The sequence below is a fragment of the Lygodium microphyllum genome, chromosome 19 (assembly GCF_053477565.2).
Source record: "Lygodium microphyllum isolate KBCC chromosome 19, Lygodium_microphyllum_v1.1.10, whole genome shotgun sequence".
Taxonomy (NCBI): Eukaryota; Viridiplantae; Streptophyta; class Polypodiopsida; order Schizaeales; family Lygodiaceae; genus Lygodium; species Lygodium microphyllum.
The window spans coordinates 17,125,013-17,140,951 of record NC_141153.1 but is presented as its reverse complement, the minus strand read 5'-3'; the positions used below and the strand labels follow the sequence as shown (position 1 = coordinate 17,140,951).

The 15,939-nt window shown below is 40.4% G+C and overlaps 1 protein-coding gene across 10 annotated transcripts in view; it reads left to right on the top strand.

The window, feature by feature from the left end:
* The window catches only part of LOC148019607 (uncharacterized), a 136,936-nt gene that overhangs the window by 14,918 nt on the left and 106,079 nt on the right, over positions 1-15,939 (top strand). For 8 of the 10 annotated variants that reach the window (XR_015694851.1, XM_087699711.1, XM_087699713.1 and 5 more), the window contains one exon: positions 4,356-4,498. Coding sequence is in view for 8 of the 10 variants with exons in the window: in XM_087699711.1 (XP_087555837.1) it covers positions 4,364-4,498 (135 nt within the window). In the remaining 2 variants the exon portion in view is untranslated. Of the gene's footprint in view, positions 1-2,964; positions 2,989-4,355; positions 4,499-15,939 lie in introns of those variants that run through there. The other 2 variants (XM_087699709.1, XM_087699714.1) reach the window with 2 other exon arrangements.

Sequence of the window (15,939 nt, the reverse complement as noted above, 5' to 3'; positions counted from 1 at the left end):
GGAACAACTCCTTGGTCAAGATCCATGGTTTAGGTCATGTCAAGTTTGATAGTGACAAGGTTTGGGATCTTGCTTTGCTAGATGATTGTACTATGTTCCAAACCTTGGGGTAAATCTCTTATCCGTTCAATAGCTTTGTTGATTGGGGCGAGTGATCTTCTTCACTATGACCATAGTCAAGGTCATAGACTCTCAGATTGGTTTAGTGATTGCTTGCGGTGAGGTACAACCTAGTGGCCTCTATATGATGACTCGTTTTCTATCCTAGCTGATTGCCGAGGGGTCTAGGTTCCATCATTTCTAGGCTTTAGCTTTTCCCACATCCTTTCCATATACCCCCATTGTTGTTGTATATTCTACTAGCCTATTACTTCGTCATTGATACCCAGTAGTGGTAGGGATAGCTTGCTTGTTTTATGAAAGCCTTTGAGACTGGTTACTTGTCTCCTTTTTGTTACTTAATTGTCCCTCACCTCCCCTTTTTGAAACAATGATTATCAAATAACCAAAGAAAAAAAAGTTCATTGTGGTTTCATTCGCCTTGAAGGACTTGGTAGACGAGTGAATAGACGACATGCATCCTTTGTCCGATGCCTTGGCCTATTTGGGGTGATTACTTGGACTCCCTTGGTAAGATAACCAATGTCTCTGTAGTCTTGGTAGGCCATTGGGCAGCCACCGTGTACCCTTTGTTCGATGCCCTAGCTTATTTGGGGTGGGATGCCCTTGGGGTAAAAATATAACAAAAATAATCAAAATTCGGGTTGGGCTTTCTTTCTTGCTTAGTTTTTGGGCCTAAGAGGGGGTGTTGAGCTAAAATGAGCATTACATGTTGAATTAGCCTCTTAAATAGCTCAAAAAATGCTTGATTAATTAAATTCCTAATTTAGTTCATGGTTCAAGAGTTTTGAAACAATGCGCGGTATGAGGTCTTGAAATTTTCTATAAATATGCCGACTACTTCCATTTAGTCTTAATCTTGTTTTTGTAGGTTTTAGAAGCTGTATCTCTGTTGCCCACACCTCCTTCCCGGAGAACATCATGGTTAAAGATTCCCCTTGCTATATGCTACCATCTTGCGTCTCATTCTAGCCTCTATCTCTGCACTTGTTGGTTGTCACCATTAATTTGGAGTTGTCGCTTGGTCCTTTGGAGCTGCGTTTACTGTTGTCACCACTTGTTGGAGCTGTTGCCATCACTCTCCTACTATCGCCTCATCATTTGGCATTTACATGTGGTATTTTTTTCTCTCTTTTGCTTGTCGCTTGGCTCTTGATGGCTACATTTGGACTCATCTGTTGTCGCCTAGTTTTTCTCTCTCCTCAAGTATGCGTTTTTGGTCTTTCTCTCTCCTCATTGTTTGTTTGCATTAAATCTAGCCTTTTGTGGCTGCGTTTGCTAGTGGTTGACTCTTGGAGACTACCTTTGTTGCCTTTTGGGGATTTGTCAAGAGCACACTGTATGACACACTCTCGCACTCAGCACTGCTACCTCGGTCCTCGAGACACGAGAGTTTAGGGTACAATTTTCGTTCATGCATGGTTGGTTTGCTGCATGAGCATTGTATATTCAATATTCATTCATTCATTTAGATTCACTGTGTTCATTGTCTTTGGTTATCCTAACCCTAGGTGTGTTCTTCTAAGTATATGCTTTGTCATATGCTTTAGTTTATGTTTTTGCATTAGGGTATTCCTTCTCATCAAGTTGTTCCTAGTTGTTGGCTTGTGCATTGAGCCATCGTGGATAGCTACATTTTCAAGCTTGATTAGTCTCTTGCTGGTACATCGCCCTTGGAGGACATCCATTTCTCTAACACTTCTATGCATTGGTTTTTACCGCCTACTTCCTTTTTTAACGTCCCTTAGCTCCTAGTGGCGGTTTCTACACTCTGGATCCATCTCTAGTGGATGATATACTTTGATGACTCCCTCAAGCCTGCTCCCACAAGAGCCATTGGCTATCAAACAACTCTCTTTTTGAACATTGTGTACATATATTCATTTGTATTCAGCATTCATTCTGTTTCATTAAAGTCTCTTCTACTTTATTTTGTGCTTTTGCATATTTGTCTTAGTTATTGTGTTTTAGTAATGTTCATACCTTTTATATTTTCTTAGTGTAAACTCTAGCCTATCTTCACATGGTATCAGAGCTGGTGCTCTACTAAGAATATCATGCATTATCATGGAGGTTTGGTTTGTATGAGATACAAGAGCAACACGTAACCAACTCACAATGGTTGAGACACCTTACTCTTGGGAAGCTTTGGTGTCTTCTCAGGAACAGTGAAGTGCCCCTAGTGCATTTGCATTGTGTCACTTCATGATTGTGGTGACCAATGCTACTAGTATCCATCCAGATGTCCAAGTATATAACAACTTTGTAGGTGGGTTAGGAGCCAGAAATAGGCCATGCTTAGATGGCACAATTTTAGGAAGTATAGGCTAAGAGGTCATAAAAAATACCTCTCCTAGTTAAGATGTGGTTTGTATGAGGATTGTACAATCGGTATGCCTTGGCCTTAGAAGAGTAGCCTATGGAAATCAAGAGCTTTGTTTTGGGCACTAGCTTATCCATCTTGTCGTTAGGAGTATATGTGTACATATGGCTCCCAAAGACATGAAGGTAGGAAATGGAAGGTCAAGTGCCATAGAATGCCTTGAAGGGGTCTTATAAGGGACCATAGTTGTGGAGCATGTTTAGAATGTATATGTAGGTGTTAATAGCTTTTGAGTAGCGGCAGTTAGGAAGCTCTACAACAAACAATATCAAGTGTACCATGCGCATCACAATTTGGTCTCTATGCTCTAGCTCTCCATTCTATGAAAGTATCTTGCGATTGAAGCTCGCATGGCGTATCACTTCTTGTCAAACTCACTTTGTCCTTGTGCTTTTTGTTCTAGTGCTTGTATTTCCTCCATGCTTTTCTCACAATGCTTAGTGTTTTGTGGAAATAGGGAACCAAGTGGAGCTCCTCAAATTCAGGTATGACCATATGCTTCATGAGGACATCTACAATATTTGGGTAATGCTTGTAAATGTTTTCTTGCTTTTCCCATGTCAATGGCCTTTCTAGGAACTTTTTATAATCTTTCACCACATATCCAATGTTAGCATGAACATACATGTAAGCAAGAAAACTTATTTGATTATCAAGTTCCTTGTGGCATTCAATTATCAGTCGATTGTTTCTTTGTGCTAGGGCCTTTGCCATCTTCACGATGGAGCTCTTGACAAGTTTAGGCTTTAAGTTTGTTAGAGATTTTGTTTGTGAAGAGTGTGTCTTGTGAATTACTGAGTTGTTTGTGTTGTTTGTTTTAGAACTTGTGACTTGTGTTATTGAAACAATGGGGGTTCGGCGCTTAGCTAAGGTGATAGGGTTGGTTGTGGCCAAAGGCTATGATTGTTTGGGTTCCCCTTTCGGTTTGAAAGTAGTAACTATGGATTTCTGAGGATCTAGGCCATCATATCCCATCACCGTTAGACAATCTTGGAGAGCCTCACCTTAAGGAGATGCCACACAAATGTATCAAAATCCCTTCATAGTAACCCTATGCAAGATAATTTTGATAATATGAGAGCTAGGAGCTCTTGTACATGTAGTGACCTTTTAGTAAACACTTCCCCGGGGGGGTGGCCGGGGGGGGGGGAGGGGGGGTTGCGCGAAACTCCCACTGAGCTTCCTCTCTTAGTCTTGCATTGGGTATGCATGGTCCAAGAAAATAAAAAAAGTCACAATGACTAAAGTTGTCTCTGAATTATGATCTGCCCATTCATGTTGGAGAGCCTCACCGTAAGGAGATGCCACACAAATGTACCAAGATCCCTTCATAGTGACCCTATGCAAGATAATTTTGATAATATGAGAGCCAAGAACTCTTGTATGGTGCTGGCAGGGGGGTGCAGGGGACTCCCGCTGAGCTTCCTCCCTTAGTCTTGCATAGGGTATGCATGGTCTAAGAAATAAAAAAAGTCATGATGACTAAAGTTGTCTCTGAATCATGATTTGTCCATTCATGTGTTTTCATCAATATAGGTTTTTTCTTCCTAAAGGCAGACCTTATGATAAGTTGTTTTGTACCTCATCACCTGTTTTCTTCAGGTAGAAATTAGAATCACATTTTAGTGTTTGATGCTGCTTTTGTTATCAGCCCAAGGAAAATAAATCAATTATGGAAGATTCAAACTCAAAACCGCAAATTATTTTCAAACTATGGTCTTAACTGCATATATAAGCATATTCGTGGGCTTTTGCAGTATGCTTTATCTTTGTTGCTGTTGAAATACTAGACTTCCCTCCTTGCCTTTCCTACAAAGTTCAACCTAATTTGTTATTTATCTTTCAAGTGCAGAAACAACCATGGGACTGATTCAGAATGGTGCCACTGACGGAGTCATCCCAGAGAAGACTTTGTTTGCTGTCAATTATCCAGGATATCCTACTTCAATGGCAAGAGCTGTGGAAACTCTAGGGGGAGAGGATGGAGTTTCAAAGGTAGGCCACATAACCATGTGTATAGACTTGCAATGTACACATGGGAATTGTATGTATGGAGGCATGCCAATGATAATTTGCATTGAATGTTAGGGACAAGCTGATCATGAGCAGGTTTGAACAGATGCTTTCTGAGTCAGTTAAGCACTAAATGCACATGCAATTAAGGTTGACGTGGCCCATGGTTTGAATGTTCTTGGACTAAAGCTTATGAAGTATTGCCAAGGTGCATATGCATACTATCTGTTGTAGGCAAGAAGTCCGCTAACTTACAATCCTTATTAGTCATTTTTCCTGATAAGATATAGCACTACCGAAGTTTGTAATCATGCTTTTAGCCATAACAAGAATTGGCTTTGCTTAGAGGAGGATCATCTTTGTTAGATTGTTTTGCTTTCTATTATTTCCGTTATTGAGAATTTTGGTAGAGACATGCTCTGCATCTTTAATGAGAGACCCAATCGACTGATTTCATTACTAAAACATGGAATGGCATGGTGTTTACAACATGAATGGAACATAAAATAGCTACATCACATAAGGATAGGTCCTTTGAAGGCAGTCTGGACAGGATACTAAATAGCAGACAAGGTAGGGGAAGTAGTCTTTTGGGTGCTGATTTGTTCAAATAAAAAGCTTGTGATAATCTGGATTGGTCTTTTATGGCCCAACTCATGGAGAACATGATTGTGGCACTCAGGCCCAAGATTTCAAAACTGATATATACAATCGGTAGAGGCTCTTTTTTGTGAGTAATGCATAGTGGCAGTGTTACAGTGGCATTCTTGCTATCCAAGTTTGCTAGATGGGTGCCCATTAAGTCCGTTGCTCTTCACTCTTGCTATGTATCCCAATTTGATAATGTTATCCCATCTGGCTGAAAATGGTTATATGATGTGTTTGTCTCCCCCTTCCCAATAACAAGTCAGCTTTAATAACTGCATGGAAGGAGACTTGTCAGATTTGGGTTGGCAGGGGGAGATGGTTACACGAAGCAGCAATTTAAGGCATCTAGGATCTGTTGGGAGTGCATGTCTCGTCCAAGCAATTATGTGATTGGATATCAATTTGCATTATTGATAAACTTGTTTATTGGAAATCATAGGTATGGCTGTTTCATGTGTATCTAAAGGTTTCTTAGATAGTCATGCTGCTAACAATCTTCTATTACTTGCCATTGCTGCCATTGTAAGAAGGTGATTGCAGGCAATCACGTGGCCCATTTACTTCGTGTTATGGAAAAAGGAGTCTAGGTGTTTGAGAATCATTTGAATTTGATGTTATCACTTATACCCCTAAAGGAATGGGAGGAGTAGTAGTTTTAAATATTAAGGCACATTTTTATTGCAAAAGGAGCATTTAGTGGAAACAATATGAACTAACAGTTGCTCACAGGCTATTGAAGTAGATGCCTGACTAGTACTGTCTTCTTTTTGATTTCTTTTCTTCTCAACTAAATAAGATTGAATGGTGCTTTCGAAGGTCGGCTTAGGGATATTTGTAAGAGTAGTTACAAGGGTTGGAAACACCTTCTTTACAACTTTCCAGAGCATTGCAATGGCATCTTCATCATGAATTGGAGCTTGATATGAGAGATGAACTTACCCAAGTCTTCTCCTTGCTTATACTCTAAGCTAAAAAAATTGATATTGAGGAAAATTTTAGAGTTCTTTCCTCTAACCCCATAAAGCTTTTCAAGCTCATCCCATTTCTCCTTGGCAATGGAGAGTTGGTCAATGTGATAAATCAAGGATTTATCCAGATGAAGCATGATTATGGCTTGGGCTCTTTCATCATCTTCTACATCAATCAGGTTGGATGGGTCAATAACTTTGGTCCCTTTGATGAAGGGCAAGTAACATCATTCCATCATTTTGTACTTCACTAATACCTGCCATGGATGAAAGTCTTTTTCACCGAACTTATGAATTTGAGGTTTGACATCGGCATAGGCCATGGCCATAATAGGAAGGCCTTACCGATTGCACTAGGCAATGGCAATGTCTAATCCTTTACACAATGGCCAATAAGTGCGGAAGCAAATGAAATAAGTAGCAGGCTCAATGTGATGGTCTACAAGATGAGATAAGAGATGTTGACAATGGTTTGTGTGTTTATAACTAACACATAGCCTTACAGTGGTCAATTGGATGGTGATACTTAAGCACTTATGGAATTGTGCTTAAGGTCTAACACTTTTCAAATTTCTGAAAAATAATCAGCAAGTAGTGATAAACAAATTTATTATTAGTACTAAGAAGCACTCGTTGCCGTTACCCGATTGTACTTGGCTTGAGGAATCACCTTTGGTTGAAGACGCTTTGAGTTTATAGCTTTCAGGTTTGCACTAAACTTCACAGAATCTTAATCAGTGACTAAAATCACTGTTAGTGACTTCAGTGAGAAGAAAACTCAAAAAGGACCAAGCTTTGAAGCTTTGGCTATGGCTGCCTGCAAACACACAGTTAGGGTTTTGCTCTGTTCGAGCAGCAGAGATGGAATTTCTGGAAACCCTTTGAGGTGGAGATAGCCCACTTGGAGGGCTACAAATGCCCTATGGTGGCTGCCCTGATTATGCCTTCTGCAGGTCACATCAATGATCCAAACTCCACGCTGCGAAATCTGCGCCAGATTCATGAATTTCAGCAATGTCAGCCTCATGTAAGCATAATGTCAAGCTCTGTCATGCCATGCTACTGTGCCTTGAGCAAATGAAGAGATCTCCATAGGTAACTAGGGCTTGATATGCCCTCTTTTGCTTTCCCCAGGTTCTCCAACAAAGGTGGGTATGGCAAGCAGCTATGGAGGTGAAGAGGTATGATGAAGAAATGACACACTCATGTGCACTTAGTGTGAGATGGAGTTGAAGGAAGCTTGTTGGATCGCTTTGTTACTATGTTGGAATATCAGAATGGGAGCATGAAAAAGTGTGCACTAGAGGGAGAAGAGAGCTCAAAGTACAAGAATAAGATCTTGCTTGGTAAGTTGCTCTCACAAGTATAATTGGGGTACTTTCTCACACAATGAGATTGACCCTTAGGGCTGTTTAAACAGCCACAAGATGGCTAGGGTTAGGGTTTCCCCTGCCCTCCAGTCCATCCATACTCATCTACCCTTATCCACCCTTGGATACAGTGGGTTCACATGTCTATCTCTCAACACTAGAGCTTTGCCAAAGTCATGTATATGGAAAGGCACTCGCCACCAAAAGTCATTTGACAGCTTGCCTTCCAAATGTGCCAACATATAAGGCTCCCAATAATCTCCCACACCTTTGAATGCTATGCCATGGGCTCTAGTATGGGTAGCGTCTCCAAACCGATCATAGCATAGGAATCTACCTCAATGAAGAAACTTGAGTCATGCATCTTAGCCTCATATAATAGGTGGAGGCCCTGACTAATTGCCTATTAGCAAATGGCCCCCCAAGGTATGTACCCCAGGCTAGTTGCCACAAGGCAAAGAGTACAACAAGCTCATCTTTACACCAATTGTGTTGCCTCACATGACCAGATGGAATGCTTTGGAGTTTCCAAGGGCTGTGGTGGGCAATGCTTGTAGACTCCATCATGCGGCATTTGGGCCAACTAGCTACCAACAACCAAACCTCCATGTGCGACAAGTCAGAGGAAGTATGACACGGTATATCGTTTGTGGCCTCTAGCTATCCTAGAGGTGCCTAGAAGGTTTGATGTAAGGCATCGATGATATTGTGTTCCGTCCAATGCCTGTTGCGTAAGAGCGCCTAATCCATGTCCTCTTCCATTAGTACATGCATACCAATCCTAGTTATATAGGCCAATAAACTTTATGGGCTTCTCGGCGTTTGTTTTGGCCGGCCATAGCTACTCTTGAGGGTCCTAATCCACCTAATCTAGAGGCCAACTCCCCCAAATCCATATTGATTTATAACAAGACTCTACAGGACCATTTATCACATATGAGGAAGGTTTTTGATGTACTGAGGCATCACAAACTCTTTGCTAAGGAGAAGAAGTGCTCTTTCATGTAGACTAAGGTGGAGTAATTGGGCCATATTATCAGTGAAAAAGGGATACAGGCTGACCCTAAGAAGGTGCAATGTGTTAAAGATTGACTAACACCTACTACTTGTTATGACAGAGAGTATGAGGATCAAGATACGCAATGCTCTCACAGCACACACAGAGAGAGAGAGAGAGAGAGAGAGAGAGAGAGAGAGAGAGAGTGCAGAGTAGAGAGGAGAGTTAGCATGACACTTGATGTTCGGTACGATGAACGAGTGTACCTTTTTAGGTTTTAGATAGATATATATGAAAGTATAAATATGCTAAGGGGTTCACACCCGAGCACATATAAAAGGCACGATGGCCCTTTATTCCCAACAACCTTCCACCTAAAGGCAATGTGCCTTAAAAGGAGAAAAGAATCGGCTAAGTCTAGGTATGTACAAAGCTGAAATATATATACCTATCCAACTCCCATCATCTGTCGGCAATGAGCAAACCACTCTGCTGGAAGACCCTTCGTGAGAAGATCTGTAAGATTATTATCTGTATGCACTTTGACAAGCTCAATGCTCTTGCTGTCAAGTACATCTCTAATGAAGTGATACTTCACCTATATGTGCTTGGTCTTTGTATGAAAGACGGGATTCCGTGCTAGCATGATAGCACTCTGACTATCACAATGGAGAACATGTAACTCTGTAATGCCAAGCTCTCCCACCAGACGTGAAAGCCATAAAGCCTCCTTGCATGCCTCAGTGGCAGCCACATACTCTGCCTCTGTAGTAGACAATGCAACATACTTTTATAGCCTGGAAATCCAAGAGATTGCTCCTCCTGTGAAGGTAAACACATGCCCAGAAGTGGACTTCCTGCAGTCCATATGACTAGCATAGTCTGCATCCGTAAAGCCAACGACAGATGCCTTCTACTTTCCAAAGCAGATGCACAAGTCCTTTGTGTCTTTGAGGTATCTCATAATACCTTTCATTGCTTCCCAATGCTTTTTCCAGGGTTTGCCATGTATCTGCTAACCACTCCCATTGCAAAGACAATGTCAGGACATGTAGCAACCATAGCGTACATCAAACTGCCAACAGCTGTGTCACAACTCTATAGGAACAGAATTTGTATCCTTTTTCATTAATTTGTCTATATAATGATTTATTAAATTTATTTCCTTTGCACTAATTAGATGTAAAGAAAAGTGCATTGGAGCTGGCCACTGATGAGTGGTCACAGGTTATGGTGGACCCACGCGGTGGGTTAGAGAAAAGATAGTTCACACTTCCACCTATATGGCCCGATTAAGCGCCTGTGACAAGAACTCACGCATATCAGGGTTAGACTCGCACACAGAAAAGATTGATTCCTTGAAGTGTGGGCTAGATCCACCAGAAGAGACAGCTACAATCAACAAGATGGCATGATCATGAAATGCTTGTATAATATGCATGTGTGGGCTGAAAGCTTGAAATGCACATTTCTTTGCATAGGAAAGTCACATGAAGATTCTGATACTGTTTTTGCGATATACACTTAAAAAGCTTTCATATGACACCCATATTGGGGGGATCCCTAAATTTTAGGAGATCCCTAAATTTTAGGAGCCTCGAATTAGCCTAAAAATGCTAGTCCTAAAAAATAGGGATGTCATTCTAAAAATAGTAAGTTCTGTACTCTGACTGTGCTTACTAAATTTGGTTGTTTCTATTCTTGACAATATTCAACCCAAAAAGGAAGGCCATAGAGAAGAGACAAGTATCAAGACACTTGTCACACAAGTTTCCAAGTGTCCCACCACTTGTCACATCTCATGACATGTGGTTGGACACTTGTCTTGTGCTACTCCACTTTCCCCTTTTGTACTAGCTCTTCCCTCTCCTATAAATAAGAGCTCGTTTTTCTTCATTCAGCATCATTTTTCTTTGCTGTAAACTCATGTACAGCACCCATAGATAGCCAAAAACTGGCCCTATCCATCCCCATCATCATCCCCCACTTTTCCATTATCAAATTCCTCCATATTCCCTCTTCTATCACTGTTGTTTTACAGGACAACAAGCTTGTAAATTCATTACAGCACCTCCTTCTCAAGCTCTTTCTTCCATTTTAGCAACAAGAAGCAAGCCCTATCCATGTACTATTGTTCAACGATGGAGAATGGCTGATTTCCCCTCTTTCTTCTCTCATAACTGTAAAGAAATCAGTTCTTATCATTGCAGAATAGATAATGCATGTATGTTTGTACATCTTTGCATGATCTTGTGAGAGTGAGAACTACTTCTCCTCACTCTCAAGTTGATTGTAACTGAGCTCTTCCCTAAGGGACTTGGGTTGAGCAGAAATACATTCCTTCGGGGGGAGGGGGGGGGTTTGCTCATCTTCAACCCTCAATCTTGTCTCCATTACTTTGACATTTTCATGGCTGTAATTTTGTGAGTAATTTTCATTTTCAGCTTTAAGTGTTCATTTTCTTTTATATTAAATCTCGAAAACAAGCGAATATCATAATTGTTAAGCATACTACGTTGTTCGGGGCGTTTACAGTGGTATCAGAGCTTTGGCTCAGTCCTCACCCCAACATTGGTAGTGCTTACAATTATAAGTTTGTTTGTTTTCAGCCCTTGCATCGAGTGCTTGAGCATATTTTTTCTTAAGAGTCTCAATGGATCGGTCGAGTGGTATCCTTCAAGCCATTTAAAGTCTTAGAGAGGAGAATCAGCAAATTCGTGACCAACTTCTCAAACTAGAAAAAGTTAAGAATCCCAAAGAATTCAAGGAAAGAAGCCCATCTGCTTCAGTGCAAAGCCATACCAATGAAAGGAGCCGATCAAGAAGTCCAACTACTTCTAAGAGGCAGTCCCATTCTACTTCAAGACAAAGAAAGAGATCGCGTCGAAGCTCATTCTCTTCTTCAAAGTCATCTGGCGCCTACTCTGATGGACCCTCTTCTAGTGACGAAGAGTCACACCCTTCTCGTGGAAGACCTCATCATCGTCAAAGGTGTTGACATTCTTCACCCTCGTCTCCATCTTCATCCCCATCAAGCACTTCATCATCTTCAACCTCAAGATCCGGGTATGGATGAAGGCATAAGAAGAAGAAGAAGACTAAGTCACTATCTCAACTTGAAAAGAAGATCAAGTTCAATATGTATGATGGTTCCTGAAATCCTGATCTTCTTCTGAAGTTTATTCGTCAATTTTAAATTTTGTATGATCGTGACAAGTATAAAGAAAAAGAAAAGATTAAGTTTGCAGCTTTACATTTAACCGACTTAGCCCATACTTGGTGGACGGGGTTGGAATATGATCATGCTGCCCCAAAATTATGGCGGTCCTTTGTTCGCATGATACAAAGTCAATTTCTTCCTGTTCATTTCAAAAGAGATGTAAAAATGGAATGGGATCGGCTTTGGCAAAGGAAAAATGAGTCACTTGGTGACTATACCAAGAGATTTTGGGAGCTACTTTTGAAGGTCCAACATTTCAAGAAGATCAGCAGTTCGGAAAAGCTTAGGAAGTTTCAAGGAGGTTTGCATTTTAAACTTCGTACTGCTCTTAATCATTATCATTGTTCTAGTCTTAGGGAACTCATTGACCATGCTGAGACATGGGAAATGGAGCACAATGGCAACAAATTATTCCAAAAGAATTATAAGAAGAGAGTAGCTGATGATGAGGAGTATTCAGCCCCAAATGAAGGACAAAAACAGTGGCAATTTCCGAAGAAGAAAAGCAACGCTTCATGAAAGAAGGGAAGTGCTTTAAATGTGGACAAACATGCCACATAGCGAAGCAATGTCCAAACAAGGGACAAAGCAAGGTTTCTGACAACAAGCCTAAGTCGCCAGTGAAAATCAATGCTATCAGTGATGTAGTTGCAAACACAACTCACACTCCAGAGACGCGCAAATTATTAAAAGCTTGGGGGCAGTTGCAAGGTAAGCAAGCACTATTCTTGATAGATCTTGGGGCGAATGAAAATATCATTTCCTTGTAATTAGCTAAAGAGCTTGGATTAAAGAATGAAGAGATGGACACTCCGGCAGAAGTTCACCAAGCTTTAAATGCTGATGAAGGTGACACAGTGAAGACTGTGACACCCTACATCGGCAAGCTCAAGTTTCAAATTCAAGGCTACAGTGACGAAGATACCTTCTGTATCGGAGACCTTGATGGTTGCGATGTGATTCTTGGCATGCCTTGGAATCATAGAGTAGATTCAACCATCTTCTCTCAGAAAAAGAAGGTAGAACTCACCAACAAAGGCAAGAAGTACGAGATCCAAGCTGGAGTTTCTGGAGACACCATACCTATGGTAAGCCATATGCAAGTCTCTAGAGCAATTAAGGATCGTGTTCAATGTTGTTTGCTTTATGTCACTGATGTAAAAGATAATATGAATGCTGAAAACCAAGAGCGACTTCAGCTCTTGGAAAAGTATAAAGATTGTTTTTCGGAAAATCTTCCTTATCAGCTTTCCCCAAAAAGGCTAGAAGAGCATCGTATTGATATTATCGCGGGCAGTTCTCCTCCTAATATAGCACCATACCGTGTGAGCTGTCCTCAACAAGAAGAAACCAGAAAGCAAGTCAAAGACCTACTCAACCGTGGGCTAATTAGGCCAAGTAGCTCACCATTTTGTTCACCGGTTCTTCTTGTTCAAAAGAAAGATGGCACATTCAGGATGTGCATTGATTATCGAGCCCTCAACAAAATCGCTGTGAAGAATCGGTTTCCTATTCCCAGAATTGACGACATTTTGGATTGTCTAGGAGGCTTAAAGGTTTTCAGCCGCATTGATCTAAAGAGTGGTTATCATCAAATTAGGGTAATACTACAAGATGTACACAAAACTGCTTTCCGCACTTCATACGGTCTTTATGAATTCTTGGTGGTTCCTTTCGGATTAACCAATGCATCAGCCACCTTTAATCGAATGATGGAGCGCATCTTTAGAGAGCATCGACAATATGTCGGTACTTTCTTTGATGATATTCTTGTCTTTAGCAAGAATGAAGAGGAGCATCATCAACACTTGGAAATTGTTCTACAATTACTTCAACAAAATCAACTCTTGGTAAATGGTAAAAAGAGTGAATTTTTCATGCATAAAATAAATTACCTTGGGCATGTCATCTCTTCTGAAGGGATTCAGATGGATCCTGAAAAGATCAAGATAATCCAAGAATGGCCTCATCTTCATGATGTACATGAGATGCGATCGTTTCTTGGCTTATGCTCTTATTACCGCTGCTTCATCAAGCATTTTGCACATATGGCTTCTCCACTTCATGACCTTACAAAGAAGAAGATCTCTTTCCAATGGAAGGAAAAAGAGAAGGCAGCCTTCACAAGGCTGAAAACAGCTCTTACTTCTGGACCTGTTCTTATCATTCCAGATCTGGTAAAACCATTTGTGGTGGAAGTAGATGCTTGCGGTGATTGTATTGGTGCAGTGCTAAATCAAGAAGGCCATGCCGTAGCCTTTGAAAGCCGCCGTCTAAATGATGTGGAGAAAATGTATGACATTTATGAAAAGGAGCTCTTAGCAGTGGTTCATGCTTTAAAGATATGGAAACATTATCTTTTAGGCAATGAATTCCTTATTAAAACTGATCATCAAAGCTTGAAGTATTTCAAGACTCAAAAGCATTTGCAAGAAAAACATGCAAGATGGGAAAATTTCTTGTCTATGTTTCATTTTCAAATTATGTACTCTCCAGGGAAACAAAATGTAGTTGCTGATGCACTTTCTAGAGTGCCTCGCATTGCAACTATTACAGTGGCTCATCATGAAGATTTTCAAACGATGAAGAATACTTATGATGAAGATACTGATTTTGCAGCAATTTGGTCAAATTTACAGCAAGCAGGTTCTCATCCAGATTATTCCATCAAAGACGGTTACCTTCTCATGAACAATTGCCTTTGTGTCACTCTTCCTGTTCGACAAAAGGTGCTTAAAGAAAGTCATGAACCCCCTTATGCAGGGCATAGAGAGAGAGCAGCCACTCTAAGTGTAATTGAGCGCTACTTTTATTGGCCAACATTACGAAGAGATACACATAACTTCATTGAGGCTTGTCTGGTATGCCAAAAATCCAAGTATGATAGGCAGAAGATTCCAGGATTGTTGCAACCTCTTCCAGTGCCCAAAGATCCATGGGAATCTATCACAATGGATTTCATCTCAGGTATTCCAAGAACACCTCAAGGTCATGATATGATTTGGGTCATAATTGATAGATTCAGCAAACAATCACATTTTATTCCATGTCATAAAACATTGAAATCCGCACAAGCTGCAAGACTTTTCATTCAACATATCTTCAGATTACATGGTATGCCTTCTGAGATAATTTCAGATAGAGACTCCAAATTCAAAAGTAACTTTTGGCGTGCTTTATTTGAGAATTTGGGAACCACTTTAAAGTTTTCCTCAGCTTTTCTTTCTCAAACTGACGGCCAAACAGAGGTGATGAATCTCACTCTTTTGGATATGTTGAAAGCTTATATTAGTGAACATAAGTCACAATGGGAGAAATATCTTTCCATTATTGGAGTTTGCTTACAACAATACAGTGCACTCATCCACACGGAAAGCTCCAAATGAAATAGTACAGGGTAAAGTGATTCCTTCTCCAATTATTCGCACTAAAGATAAGATTTTTGCTGCTGATGAGTTTGCTTCAGATTTAAAAACAGCAATAGATCAAGTTCAAGCCACTATTAAAGTTGCCCAAGAGCGACAAAAGAAGCAAGCAGATAAATGAAGAAGACCTTTGGCTTTTGAAAAAGGTCAATATGTCTTGCTAAAGTTTGATAAAAGTAGGTTCAAACAAGGTTCCGGTCAAAATTCATCTTTTCCAAAGCTCTCCAGTAGATACTTTGGACCCTTAAAAGTGATTGAGAAAATAAATGAAGTTTCTTATCGACTTGAGCTTCCTGCTCATTGGAAAATACACAATGCTTTTCATGTAAGTTTGCTAAAACCTTACATAGGACCAGAACCAAAGGAACCCATTACTGAAGATCCCCCAGAAGTTGAAGAAACAGAGCAACTCTTGGAATCTGAACAGATTTTGTTTCACAAGGATCGAACCACGAGAAGTAGCCTTGTGACACGAAAATTCTTACTAAAATTAAAAAATCTACCCACAATAGATGCACAGTGGATAGATGAAAAATTCATGAAGGATTACCCAAACATTCTTCAGCCATATCAAGAAGCTTTTCAGCTGAGGACAGCTGAATAAAAGCCAGAGGGCTGTCACAACTCTATAGAAACAGAATTTGTATCCTTTTTCATTAACTTGTCTATATAATGATTTATTAAATTTATTTCCTTTGCACTAATTAGATGTAAAGAAAAGTGCATTGGAGATGGCCACTGATGAGTGGTCATAGGTTATGGTGGACCCACGCGGTGGGTTAGAGAAAAGATAGT